At 54.5% G+C, this 14,281-nt stretch overlaps 2 protein-coding genes across 2 annotated transcripts in view; both read right to left on the reverse strand.

The window, feature by feature from the left end:
* The window catches only part of SUPT4H1 (SPT4 homolog, DSIF elongation factor subunit), an 18,523-nt gene extending 9,048 nt beyond the window's left edge, over window positions 1–9,475 (reverse strand). The window contains exon 1 of the mRNA XM_017738144.1: window positions 9,461–9,475. The gene's annotated coding sequence lies outside the window, so the exon portion shown is untranslated. The remainder of the gene's footprint in view (window positions 1–9,460) is intronic.
* RNF43 (ring finger protein 43) overlaps window positions 3,438–14,281 on the reverse strand; it is a gene marked incomplete at its 5' end in the record, with an annotated part of 48,987 nt that continues 38,143 nt past the window's right edge. Inside the window, 7 exons of the mRNA XM_017738117.1 lie at window positions 3,438–4,355; window positions 4,811–4,913; window positions 5,418–5,573; window positions 6,256–6,357; window positions 6,858–6,989; window positions 8,370–8,444; window positions 12,724–12,846. Coding sequence (XP_017593606.1) covers window positions 3,538–4,355; window positions 4,811–4,913; window positions 5,418–5,573; window positions 6,256–6,357; window positions 6,858–6,989; window positions 8,370–8,444; window positions 12,724–12,846 — 1,509 coding nt within the window. The remainder of the gene's footprint in view (window positions 4,356–4,810; window positions 4,914–5,417; window positions 5,574–6,255; window positions 6,358–6,857; window positions 6,990–8,369; window positions 8,445–12,723; window positions 12,847–14,281) is intronic.

A 14,281-nucleotide genomic window follows, 5' to 3' on the forward strand; every position in this document is an offset into this window, starting at 1 on the left:
TGCCTACAAGTCAGACCCTGCATTTGAATTTTTAACAATTTGCTTGGCTGGAAAGTCAGGCTCATCATTCTGTGGCTTCAGCTATTTCCAGCTGATACTGCCCTCAGCTCTTCCTCTTGGCTCTGGGCATGGGTAAGAGATTGCAGGCCACATTCAGGATTTATCAGCTTCGTGCTCGAGCCCTGAAGGATGCCCAGTGGGTGATCTGTACCTCTGGCAACTTGTTACTCTCCACTGTATTTCAGAAGTGCTCAAACTGGCGATTTGATTCATGAGGGATCCTGTCCCCCTGCCCTGAAGGGAGCTGTGCAAGGTGAGAACCTCCCCTAGCACTCCCCCGGTGATCACTAATGCAGTAAAGGTAGTTTGCTCTTCTGCTCTGCACTTACAGCCCCTGAACATCCCTCAGACCTGTGTTACTCCCTGGGTCTGAAGAAGCCCAGGCAGCCTTCTCCCTTCTGATGGAGCTGAAAACGTTTGCATTAGTAGTCTGTTTTACACAAGCTGTTCATGGAAATATTCCCCGGCCTGTCTCTCCACGGCTCTGCACTTCACTTGGCATCCAGCTCTGTTCTGACTTTCTTCTCCAGCCACACCTTGGCTTTGGAAGAACAGCTTCTGAGTGCCCTCCCTGCTCTGCTGCTTGACAAGCCCTTTTCTGGGGCTGTAAATGATCCCTGTGCCCAAAAGCATCTTAGTCTTTTGCCTGCTTATTTTAGCACTATTCTCATAGGAGTCTCCTGTCTGTGTAGGCTCATCTTTGCAGCCTGTGTTACATAAACAGACACACATATACAGATATAGATATACACATCTATATACACACACACATAGATATACACTGTGTGTATAGATACACACACATACACAGACCCTAATGCCACCCTCCTTCTGCTTGGGGCCGACTGGGGGTTTTTGTGTCACTTGTCATTGGACTTCACACTCTCCTTAGCGCAGTGTCTCTCCCATGCCACCAGAAGAGACACACTCTTCTCCTCTGTAATTTCCCTAGGAATTACAGGGTCCCACTGTTTGCTTTTCTTTTAAACTGGGTTTCTGAAAAGTTTATGTCAAAACTTTAATTTAAAGCTAGGCTTTCTAATTCATCCGCTTATATTTTTAGCCTTATGCCATTTATCTGGAGGCAGAGATGCATTTTTCCCTGGTCTCCTTGTCTGTGTTTTGTGTCCTGCTTGCATGGGACTGTCTATTGAGATTGTTCTTTGCTCTTTTTTACTTCTTCTCTATTGATTTATACCTTTCCCAAGATAAAGAACCAAAGTGATTATAAACTCAGAGGTTGTGTTATGTCAACCAATGTCTTCAGCTTAGTGACTTTTCTGCGTAAGCCCTGCACAAGCTCTCTGCTCTGTCCTCTGCTCCTAATAAAGTTAAATCCTTAATCTGTCTTCTCTCAATCTTGCAAGGGAATTCTGACTCTCTGGCTGGCCCTGAAAGCATCCACAGAAGCTACTGCAGTGAACAGACATAGATCCACAGCACTTTCAGATACACTGGCCCTTCTACCTGCTGGAACAGGGAGGGAAGAGGGAATGAAGGCTTGGTGTGCTTGGCAAAGCAGCTGGCACTGGCTCTCGGTGGGGTCAGAGAGGATAAGGAGGTAGGCACAGATTGGGGCCACTGGGACCATTTCCAAAGAGACAGAAGCTTCCCAGCACGGACTTTGCAATGCTCAGCACCCTGTGTTATGCACACAGACTCCTGCTCTTGGAGCCCTCCCAGGCTCATTTGGGAGCTCAAAGCAAGCCCTGAGTAGCCTGCCCTGAGCCAGAAGGGCTCTCTCCATGTGGCATATCCTGGGAGGGCATCCCTGCAACCAGAGGCATCTCTGCCCTGATGCCTCCTTATCTCTCCAAACACCAGCATCCCTCCAGGCCTTGGAAGAACCTCCCTATCACCTATCTGCAGTGTCAGGCAGGCACTTCTGCACCTGGGAAAAAAATCTGTTCCTGGGAGTCTGGGAGGCCAGAGGGCTGCAGGGAGCCAGGACCGTGCCCATCCAGCCTCCCCTGCCCCGCTGCCTCCGCGGCACCGGGAGCCTGGGCGTGGGGTGGGGCTGGATAGACAAGCACCGGGAGGAAGTTATTATCTCTGCGGCACAATGGGCACAGTGAGTCACGAGTTTAAGGCCAGTGTTTTAACAGAAATTAGACAGCCAGATCTGTGTTTGGTACCTAAATCAAAAGGATTTGCCCGAGGACCTGCAATGAGTCAGTGGCAGGGCAAGGAAGGAAGCCAGGCTCTGCTCCCAGCCAGCACCTGCCCCTGCTGACTCGCAGGTTGCTGCCTTCAGAGGACCAGAGAGAGCAAGACCTGGGAGCTAAACTCAGGTTCTTTCAAAGAGCTTCATCTCAAAGGCATTCTCCCTCTCTTTGTGAGAGACGTGCAGCAGTTAGGCAAAGGGCCAAACTTTAATTACATCTGATTTCCAAAAGACACTAAAAAGTAACTCCCACGCAACAGAGGCAGGTGAGAAATGAGGGATGTGCAAATCCAGCAACTCATTTAGTCTGTTCTACTACCCCAGGCCACACACACTTCCTTTCTCACTGATTCCAGTTAACTGGGCTTAGCTAAAACAACTGGAGCCCAAAAAGCCTTAATGATAATGACTCTGCTAGTAAGACACCCAGACTGGTGCAAGGACACTGAAAAACGTGGTCTCACCCCTTCCTTTGGGAGATATTCCAGCTGCTAGAAATGTTTAACTAAAATTAGCCACCTTATTTCTCAGTTGCAGTATTTCAGGGTTTGGTGCACTCTTTAACACACTTGCTCATCATTCAGGCCATCACCCTCACAGGTGAGCTCTGGAATGCTCCTGCAGTCAGTGCTCCTGTAGGAAAGCCCATCAGGAAGGTACCAGGTGTCCTGGCAGCCAGAGTTCCTTCATCAAACCCCCCTCATTCACCTGCTCGCTGCCAGGAGAGGCGAAGGCCAGACTTACCCGGACCACCCTGCTGAGATGGGCAGTGAAGGCGGACACTCAGACTGTGTCTGGGGGTGCCCGTCCCTGAGAAATCTGCAGGAACTGAGCGGTTTCCCTCCCGTCCTGACAACCCCTCCTCCTGCTTCCTCGGCTCGGAGCTGGACTGTGGCACTAAACACTTCCAGAGCGGCCGGGAGCCGCTGGGCAGGGCAGCGCTTGGGATCAGGGGCTGGGCTTCGGGAGAGCAGCGGTAGCCAGCAGGATGGCCGGGAGGAAGGTGAGTGTCGCAGGCTCTGGGCTCGGCTGAGTCCTTGGGCAGGAGAGCGGGGTCGGGCTCCAGGGGACACTTTCTTTTCCTTCGGTGATGCCTGCTCTGTAAGCTGTATCTGGGGGGCAGTGGGACAGGGGGTGTGCCAGCTGCTCCCGATTGTCTGTTGGCATCTACACTGAAGTCCAACCTGCTTGGAGAAGTAGAGGGGGAGTGAGGGGCCTTCCAGCCTTCCTGGGGACAGGCTGGCTGTCCTGCTGGAGCTGCCTCCTGCAGCACAGCACTGCTTTCCAGAGGCTGCTGAGAGTGATGGCTTTTCTCAGTCCTCTTTTGTGTCCGAGCACTGTGGAAGGCAACCTTGGCCCCAGAGTATCGGGATTTGCGTGGCCCCGGCCCCTGCCCAGCCCGGCCAGGAGGACACTCCGAGTCCCGTCTGTAGTGGTGGTGCTGGTGGTGGTGGTAGTGGACATGGCTGAGCACCTGGGGCTTGGCCGGAGCGGCACTCCTGGGCACCATCAGGTCCAAGGAGCGGGGCCGCCTCTCCCTGGGCGGCCGCAGCTGCTCCTGGCCGTGGGCCGTGGCGGGGCCCCGAGCTGGAGTCGCTGCCCGGCCCGTCAGCCAGGTACCCGCTGTGCTCCGTGAGATAGCTCCCCCCGGAGCCGCTGCTGTTGTGCTGGTGCCCGTGGCCAAGCCCACGGCGCAGGGCGGATGCACGGTGCTGCTTCTGTGCTAGGGCTGCCTTGGGCGCCAGGCAGGGGGGCTGGGGCTGAAGGGGACACGTCCTGTGGGGAGCCAGCGCCTGCCCGCATGCAGAGGGGTTGGGGTGCTGCTGCCCCAGCAAGCCCGGGGCCAGCGGGGCCGCGTGGCCGCAGGCCAGCAGGGAGGTGGTTGGTCTGTAGGGCATGTAGTGGATGGGGCCAAAATCCAGCTGGGAGAGCTCTGGAGAGGGGAAGAAGGGGTTGCCGGGGGCTGGCTCTGGGAGAAAGCTCCTGAGGTTCCTCTGAGGATACGCGTGTGGGAGGTGGTAAAGGGCATGTCCTGGATGCTGGCGGAAAAGGTGGAGTCGCCGTCCAGGCTCCATGTCCTGAGGGACCAGCCTGGAGCTGGCAGCCGTGGCCTGCTCCCCCGAGTCTCTGGCTGTGGAGAGAGAGAAGGGAGTATCCAGCACACGTCCCACAGCCCCACGGCAGCAGCCCCGGCACTGATGCTCCACTGCCCTCCCACCATGGCCCCATGTCCTATCCCTGCTCTGCAAGTCCTTGCTGCCACCACCAAACCACTCTGATGGTCCTGCACACTCAGCACTGTCCCTGCTGCCGCAGTTCTCACATCCCACCTTCCTTCCCCACAGGCCCCAGGACTGGAATCCCTCCTCTTGGTGCAGGTCCCAGCCCAAGCCCAGCACCTCGCTGTACCCTGGGGGGCTCACAGGCAACGGACTCCTTTCCATGCACACACTGACTGCCCTGTCCACTCCGTGCACAGGGACACAAGGACCTGCTGATCCATCTCCCAAGAGCACCTGGAGCTCCTGGGCACAATCCTGCACACAACCCTGTCCCCAGCCAGGAAATGCTGTGTCTGAGCCCTACCAAGAATATTGAACATGCAAAGTGGACATGTGTGGTGTTGCTGCAGCCAAGGGTCAACACACTCCCGATGGAACTCGTGGGAGCACGAGATGATCCGCAGTTCCTAGAAAGAAGTGGAGAGGAGGAGGATGAGCAAGGAGAACCATGTTCCAAGACCTGGATGGGTCCCTCTTGATGGAAGTGAGCCTTGAAGGATGGACAGATGTCTAACACTGAGGGATCTGCAGCCCAGCTGGGCTGTGGAGCACCTCCGGTTCTGCTCTGTGAACATCCAGAGAGGTGCAGGCCCTCGGGAATAGGCAGATTTCAGGCTGGGTGCTCTGGAGGAGCAAACCCAATTTCACTCTATTTCAACACAGGCATTTTATGGGCATTTTACCCCACAGCCACAGCTGGAGACCTGCCTGGAGACACAACTTCAGCAGAGGCTTTCCAGCCCAGGGGCAGGCAGGCACACTTCCATGGCTGCAGTCCCTTTCCAGCACTCAGGAGCTCAGAAGGAAGCATCTCACAGGCCTCCAGCTCCTGCCATGCTCAGCTCCCACTGCTGACCCCCCCACCCGGGAAGGCAGAGCCGTGGCCGCCCAGCAGCCCTGCCCAAACCCACCTGCCCCTCGCTGAACTCCTCGAGGCAGATGGCACAGACCGGGGCGGAGCTGCAGCTGCTGGCCGAGTCCCAGCGCGGGGCCGGCCGGGCCCGGGGCTGGTAGCGGCGTGTGGCCAATTGCCCGATGGCCTGCAGGGTCTGCTGCTGCACCGAGTCCTGCGGAGACAGATGGGGCTTGAGGAGAGGCTCAGCCTTACTCTGCCCTCCTGTCTTCAAAACGGGATTATCAGAAATTTGGGGACAATACCCATCTGCAGAGGTGACTTTCTGTCTAAGCTGACTTGGCCAGAGTAGGCTTTGTCACCAGCAGGAGACATCTGGCCCTAGACATTCAAAATCACTCAGCAGTGTTGAATTTTTGATCCCCAAAGGATTGTCTCTCTATAGGACTAATTAGATATTCTCAAATATGGAAATACATCTGACTCTGGGAAGATAATTATTTAATTTGTTAATTTCTATTAAGAATACTAAATCATACAATCATAGAATCTTGGAATGGTTTGGACTAGAAGGGACCTCAAAGCTCATCTTATTCCATTCCCCTGCCATGGGCAGGGACACCTTCCACCATCCCAGGTTGCTCCAAGCCCTGTCCAACCTGGCCTTGGACACTTTCAGGGATGGGGCAGCCACAGCTGCTCTGGGTATCCTGTGCCAGGGCCTCCCCACCATCACAGGGAAGAATTTCTTCCCACATCTAATCTAAATCTCTCCTCTTGGTTTAAAACTGTTCTCCCTGTCCTATCACTATCTGCCCATTTCCTCTCCCAGTGTCTGTTCCTGCTTTTCCTGTACTCCTGTTTGCCCAGACACGTCTGCTCCATGAGATCCCTACCTGAGTCCTGTTCAGCTGGCACTTTGTGCGGACAACAAAAATCAGAATGATGACAACCACAGTGCTGACCACCGTGAGAAGAATCCACACGTCGTAGTCTGGCTGTTGGATAAAACAGGACAGAAATTACTCTTCTGTGGAAATTCTCTTGGTGGGAGTTAGAGGCTAGGGGAATCTCAATCTCTTCTGGACCATCAGCCTTGGAAAATACCATCCTTGGCCAAGCTCTTCCTCTTTTGCTCTTTACACGTAAAAGAAAAAAGGGTTCAGTCTTTTCCGCACATCCCTCCAAGAATGGAATAACTCTGTCTTGCAACATCTCAGCTCCCTTGAGACCATGGTCTAAGGTAGCACAAGATGAGAAAATCAAGGCTTGGTCTTACTTGAAAAGACAGAAAATCCCCTCACCTCACTCCTGACATTGAGCAAAAGAAACTAAGTACGCTCAAAGTGCTCTTGAGCATTTACTTGCAGCAGGTCTGAATGCTACAGACAACTCCTGCAACAGGCCGTGATCTCCATCCTGAGGAGGAAAGCTTGGCCTCCCTGGGAAAGCCCAGCAGGTTGAAGGGCAGGTACAGTGAGAATCATGTGTCTCTCACCCAAGCTGGTGGCTCCTTGACCTCTATCTTCACGTGGGCCTCTCTGTTCTTGTTCACGACGCCCATGAGGAGCTCAGCATCGTGGCCCCTGATCAGGACCACGGGCTGGCTCAGGCCTCTGGGCTTCCTCAGCTGCAAAGAAACAAACACAGTGAGAGCTGATCCAGAACAGCCTGAAACAAGGATGATCCTGGCCCCCCAGGCACATCTGCTCCTCATGATGCTTCTTGCAACACTTCAGAGACTGACTGCTCCCCCAAATTTATGCTATCCCTCTATGATGAATCAGATGGAAGCTTCTCTTTTACCAATTTTCCAGCATGGATTTCTTCATTTTCCCCGCTGGTGACTCCTCGTGCAAAACTGGACATTGCTTGGTGTCTCGTGAGCTCCTTTCAAGCCCCTGTGCAAAAGCTCTTGGTCCCTCCTCTTCCCTGTGGAAGTGCTGACAGCACTGCTGAGTGCTGCCTTCACCACAGAAACGCTTCCTCTGCTCTGGACCCATCCAGTTCCCCTCCTCCCTAAGGACGTTCTGCTTGTTCCTGGTCACGCTGGCAGTTTTCCACTGTGCTCCAGGCAGCCTGGCACGGGCTGGCTCAGCAAGTGTCCGAGCCTGCTCTCCTCCACACTGACCTGGATCAGGGTGGCCATCAGACCTAGTAACCCCTTCCTATACCCTGGGGGGATACCTGGGGAAATCCAAAGGTTGGTGGACAGGGAGGGAGATGTGAATGGAGGTGCAGATGGTCAGGAAGACCATGGAGGTGAGGCCAAAGGCTCCGAGTTGTTGACAGGATTTGACACTCTTGGCTTTGGTGTACCAAATGGGAAAGCTGGAAAAGTGGGAGCTGAGGCTCGGGGTAGGGATCAGAGACTGGGATCTGAGCAACCTCGGCATCACCTCATGGACCTGCATTTGCTGCTGTGTTTCTCTGGTGCCAGAAATTAAGTTGTAAGTGCATGAAAGAGCCACAAGGGATGGATCCAGCAAGGAGTCAGCCCAGAGTTTGTATAAGCTCAGGCACCAGCTCCCCTGTCTGTTCTCTACCTAAAGCTGGATGTTTTTCATATCCCTGGATTATCTGGATGGGGAATTGATTCCCTTCCAGAGATGACAGCAGTGCTGGGGAAAGGGACCTTTGGAGGTGTCTAAACCAAGGTTAAACCTGCACCAACAGCAAAGCAGGGTGCTGTGACTTTGGCTTGAAAACTTGAGAAATCACCCTTCCCGACGTACACTGGGCTGTCTGGACTAGATGGGATGGGGAAATCTGTAACTTCCCAAGAGGAAGCATCCAGCTCCTGGCAGAAAAGCTCGATTGACCATACAATGTCTTCCAAGAGCATGGATGTGCCACGCAGAGTGTCTGTGTGTGGGGTAAGAGCCAACATCCAACATTAGCAGCATCCTCCCGGGACCTCCCGCTGGTGGCTGGGGGTCCTGGCCTGAGCACATTTTGGGATGGGACAAGAGCACTGTGTTTTAACTGAGGGTATCCCTGGGGTCTGTACCTGATCAGCAGCACTTTCATCGTCGGTGATATCGAAAAGGATCGCACGGGCTCCACGCTCCCCCGCCAGCTTCGCCTGTCCAAAACAACAGAAGCTTCAGTGGACGTTTTGTACTGTAACCTGTGTCCACACCTGCCGTTGGGTCTGCGTCTCTTCCCAGGAGAAAGAAGCACCTGCTTGGACTGAGGAAACCGTTCCCACCTTGGCTCCTGAGCTTGTGTTGGGCTGCAGTGCCTGCTCTTGCCAGAGCCCTGCGGCTCACGGATGGTTTCTGCCAAAAGCTATGGAGGTGAACTAGTTGGTGACCTTGCAATCACAGCAACACACAGACCTAACCATTCCCCAGCTGTCCGTGGGCCAGGTGCTCCTGTGCTTCAGAGCTGGATTTGCTGGGGAGGGACGTGCAGCCCCGTTAGCCCTGCTGACCTCCACGGACAGCAGAGATGTGCACAGGTCGTTGCCTGTCACCTGGCAGCAGCAGGGCTGTCACAGGGCCTGACTCCCACCTGCAGCTCTCCCTGGTTGCCCCTGCTCATCGGGGAGAAGCTCAGGTGGAGCCAGAGCTGCAGGGCTGCTCTAGGATCAGCAGTGCCATGGCTCTCCCAGCGGGGAGGGACAGCTCAGAGACCCACCCAGCCGAGCACACATGCCACCCTGGTGAGGTAAGGCAGCCAGGACCTCGGGGTCACCCACCTCCTCCCAGGCAGCCTCTGGAGCCCTCGGGCAGACGGAACGTGAGCAGAACGCTGGGCTGAGCCGCGGTGGCTCAGGCGGAGCCCTTTGATCTGCACGTCCAGAGCAAACAGAGCTGCACTGCCAAAGCCGGCTCGGGGGCCACAGGGCACTGCCACCCTTCCCAGGTGCACTATCAAACACAGGGAGCCAGGTGAGCCCAGGGATGGGGCATTCCCGGCACGGCAGAGCTCCATCCCTCACTCCTGGGCCACCTCGGCGAGGGCCGGTGGGGGCCAGGGACAGCATTGGGAATGGAGGTGCAGATGGTTGGGAACAGGTAGATGTGGAGGGTCTGAGTTGCTGATAGGATTTGACACTCATTGGAAACCCGGAAGAGTGGGATCAAGGCTCAGGACAGGGATCAGAGAGGGTCCTGCCTGGGATCGAAGGAACCTCAGTGTTTGCTACCACTGAAGAGGACTTTCAGGGAGTGAATTCCACCTGTCAGTCAGGCTTTGATGAACAACAAACAGCTCTGCAAAGATTTTATCCTGCTAAAGACACTGACTATGAGGCAATGAACTGCTGAGACTGCAGAATTGACTTTTCCCAGCATCTTTCTGACTCCTGTTGCAAAGGACACAACTTCTGGTGACCAGGGACAGGGCCCAGGGAGCGGCTGGAGCTGTGTCAGGGAGGGTCAGGCTGGAGATCAGGGAAAGGTTCTTCCCCCAGAGGGTGCTGGGCACTGCCCAGGCTCCCCAGGGAATGGGCACGGCCCCGAGGCTGCCAGAGCTCCAGGAGTGTTTGGACAGCGCTGCCAGGGATGCCCAGGGTGGGGTTGTTGGGGTGTCTGTGCAGGGCCAGGGGCTGCGCTGGGTGATCCCTGGGGGTCCCTTCCAGCTCAGGATATTCCATCATTCTGTTCAAGCCTTTCACAACCTGCTTGCTACAATACTTTTCTCAGTGCTTGCTGTCTTTGTGCTGTACCTCTCCAGCCACATGGCACAGCCGAGCTTCCTCTTTGAGGACTGAAACACTTCTGGTGCAAATATGTATTTACAGGATGATTTTGGAGATCTCAGCAGTCTCAGCAGTCTGTCAGACCTGCAATCACTGGTTCTCTCAGAAATAAAAAAAAGCCACTCCCAAAAATTTACAAATGATGATCAGAAAGAAAAGTAAATCACTTTGAATTGATTCCAGAGGCCCTTCCCAAGCCTTCCTCTCCTCCAACGCCTTCCCTGATGATTTTAGCTTTGGATGCTGAAGCAGTGATAGAATTTAGGAAGCAGGGAAGTGCCTCAGGTGGCTGGTGGAGTTCTCCTTGTGTGGGGCTGGCCAGGGCTGTCCATGTTCAGGGCTTGGCTGGGTGACAGCTGAAGCAGAGGTTGTGATAACACTCTGCACATGGCTATTTTTATCACCATTGATACAGCCCTGCAATTCCACATGCAAAGCTCTGCCCCAAGAAGCACTTGGCAGGAAAACAAGGCTCCTGCTCCAGCCAGCATGAGCCACATCCCACAGCTACACCCCTGCTCCAGAGGAGGAGTGTGGTCCTGGGATTTTGAGGGGGAGACCTTGGCATCCCTGCCCATGACAGGGGCTTAGAGTGAGATGATCTTTGTAGTCCCTTCCAGTCCCAACCATTCTGTGATTCTCTGATCTGTACGATGTTGGAGGGAAGGAGCTTGACAGAGGCTTCAGGAGGATGGAGAAGCAGACAGGCAGGAATTCCAGGGGGTGGGAGATCCATGATACAAGGACGGGCCCAGGGATGTGGCCAGCTTAAGGAGCATCTGCTGGATTTCATGGCTAAACTACTCCTATTTGTGGGAGATCCCTTGGTGAGATTTTAGAGCAGGAACACCTGCAGGATGGCAACTGGTGTCACGTGCAGCTGGATGTCAAAATCCAGCGCTGGATTTGGCTCTGGTAACAGAGTAGTGATGACTGATGGCCAGTGAACTGTCAGTCTATCAGGTGAACCGAGGGGTTTGTTTGCTTTGGGGGGCTCAGGGGTCCTGGAGAAGGGATCAAGTGGATGAGCAGAGCGCAGCAATGCACTGTGTCTTGTCTCCCTGTGCCAACCTTCCTCAGCTGCTCCTTGGACTCGGTAACACACTGGTACTTCCAGTGCTGTGATCAGAGTCTCGGTCCACCCCCTGCCATGGGCAGGGACACCTTCCACTAGACCAGGTTGCTACAAGCCCTATCCAACACGGCCTAAGTTTTAAAACCTTTTAAGGTTCTGAGATGGAAGATGGGCCTGTGCAGCTGCTCCATCCTCCTGTTCACGATCCTCCACAGCAGCTGCACTGACCAAACAGCCACTGCTGCCCTGCCCCAACATCCCGGGGCATCCTGGCACCACTGTCATGTGCTGGTCATGTCTGGATGGACATGGGACAGCTGGGGGCACCTGCCCAGCCCTTTTCCTTGTGTCTGTCACAAGCTGCCCAGGTGGGCCCAGGCCATTTTCCAGGTGTGGGGGAACTGACAGCAGGTTGACAGCTCCATCACACTGGCTCGTGCCAACAGCTGGCACCAGCTCCAGAGCAGCAGCAACCCGAATTTGGGCTGGGCAACCCAGGAAGGGCCCATGCAGCCAGGGGGAACCAGCCCTGGGATGGGAAATCCATCATGGCATCACGTCCCTTTCCTTGCTTTTGATGCCACAGCCTCTGTGAAAAAACCCTGCGGTGAAGGAGCAAGTGCTCAGTCCAAGTTCTGCATGCGCTCTTCAGCTGAGCTGCAGGGAACATGGAAAAGGACCCTATCCCCATCCCTACCACATCACCACCAGCAGGAAGAAGGCAACAGGGTGGAATCACCTGAAGGCAATCTACGTAAAGCCAGGAAGCGCTGAACAAGGGGGTTTTCACCCTTGCAAACACTTGTGAAAAATAGCCCAACATTTGGTACGGAGACAATCAAGAGAAAAAGCCAATGCTGTCCTTATCCACACAACTTAATCAGAGTCACAAAGATTTTAAGGCTTAAAATGGCCCTCGTTCCTACCTGACTTCTTTATTACCAGAGAATTGGACCAGTGACCTCAGCTTTTGGCACAGGAACTGCACACTGAGGTGCCTGATCCAAAGACCTCTGAGATCTCCCAGGGCCCAAACTGTTAACAAGTCATGACCCACCACAAGTTCAGCTGGTCTGCATTTATCTCATTGCTCAGCACTGACTCTTCTCGAGCCTCATCCAGTGAAGTATTACAGCATTATTTTTGGAAACAGAGCCACAGAAGATGTTTTCTGTGTCCATGTTTTCCCACAGGCCAGAGAACACAGACAAACACAAATCCCCTCACAGGCCAGGGAGCAACGTGAGGCTGTACAACAGGAGGGGCATGAGGCTGCTGCACAGCAAAGAGTGCTGGATGCTGGGGTAAGGTCTGAGCATCCCAGAGCTGCCAGGTTAGGGGGAACTCCACACCTTTCACAAAGTCAGGCAGTCCAAAAGGTGGAGGGATGGGTGTTTGGGATGGCTGGCACAGCATCTCTCCCAAAGGACCGCTTCTGCCAAGGACCCTGCTCTGTCCTTGTCCTTTTCTCCACTTCCCAACAGCTCTTTCTTACCTAGCTGCCTTCTCCTGCCCTTTTCTTTGCTGCACCACAGGTTTCACTTCCCAGGCTGACGCCATTTCTGGCGTTTTTGCACTCACCTTGTTAGCCAGGGATAGGCAGGGGTTGGGATCCCGATCCGGCTGTTCCAGCTTGACGATGGTGATGAATCCCGATTCCGTGTGTTCATCCTCGCTGGTGTTGCACAGGGATAGCGGGTGGGACTGCAGGACAAACGCAAGGGAAACTCAGATCCTGGGGCTCAGCACTGTGAAGGGGAGCTCAAGCCCACCCTGCAGACCCTCTGGACCTGCCCAGAGGTGCAGGACCCCCTGTGGCTGGGCATCACCACAACACTGCTACATCCCATGGCCCTGCCCGAGCCAGTGGGGCTTTGAACACCACAAAAAACCAGTCACTGCCCAAGGTGGGTGTCACCCCAGCCACTCGGACCACCACAGTCCCCCAGAGCCTGGCTGGACTCCGTGGAGCTGGAGACCACAGTTCTAAGGCCTCCAGCTGCGCCCCACTGACCCCCTGGCACTGGGCTTCCCAGGAAGGTGGCTGGCAGACATTCCCCCTCAATCCCAGGGTTATACCTGTTAGAAAAGTGCCAGGAATGCTGCTGGCAGTGACAGGGGGGATTTTTGCTGCGTGTGCAGTGATACAACCCAGCACCAATCCCATATCCACAAGCACCCAGCACTGCACAGTGGGGAGGCACCACAAAGCCACAGAGCTGCTTTTGGTAGCACCAAGTCTTGGGCATCAAAACAAGAACAGGTCTAACAAAACCATGAAAGTGAGCTAAAATCATCAAATCCTAAAATCACAGCACGGACACCAACTAGTTCTCATGTCTCATGCAAATATCTGTGGCTGTGAGTTTGTATCCAACTCCTGATCAGGTCTGGAACTGCTTAAAACAAAAGTAAAAGCAAAGGATTTCAGTGAAATTTGAAATATTTTAAAATGAAAGTTCATATCCTTTTATCAAAACACTGGTCTAGTGGAAGGTGTCCCTGCCCACAGCAGTGGGGAGAAGTGGATGATTTTTAAGGTCCCTTCCAACCCAAACCGTTCTGGGATGCTGTAATTTAGACTTCAGACTTCAGGACACCAGAAAGAGTACAGCATTACCAAGCCAAGCACCACAAACTCTCAGAATCCAGGTTTTCAGGGAAGCAATCACATCTGTTATGGCTTGGAGCAGTCAGGGAAGCTCCCAATTAACCCCCTGCTCCCTTGGAGCACTGACGGGCGCTGCCTCAACCAACACCGACACAGTATCCAAGTGCCCGTGATCCTGCTGGATTCACCCGGAATGGCATCACTGTGCTCTGCTCGCCTGGCTGGCAGCTGTGGTTAATATGTGATCGTGGCTTGGGGTTAATATGGGATTGTCACAGGAAATGCAAAGAGTGTGTCTCGGGATAGCTCCAACAGCTCAGGAGGAGCCGTCCCAAGCCTTCCCTGGGCTGCTCCCGGAGCCTGGGGGAGCTGGGAAGGACCTCATCTTGGAGCTGTGTCCGACCCTGGCTGTGACACTCATGGGGCAGTGACAGCCCTGCGTGCTGAGCTCGGAGCAGCCTCTCTGTGACCAGGATTGCTGGGCCTGATCCCAGCATTAGGGTGGGCAGGCCCTGGCACAGGGTGCCC

The sequence above is a fragment of the Corvus brachyrhynchos genome, unplaced genomic scaffold (genome assembly GCF_000691975.1).
Source record: "Corvus brachyrhynchos isolate BGI_N302 unplaced genomic scaffold, ASM69197v1 scaffold137, whole genome shotgun sequence".
NCBI lineage: Eukaryota > Metazoa > Chordata > Aves > Passeriformes > Corvidae > Corvus > Corvus brachyrhynchos.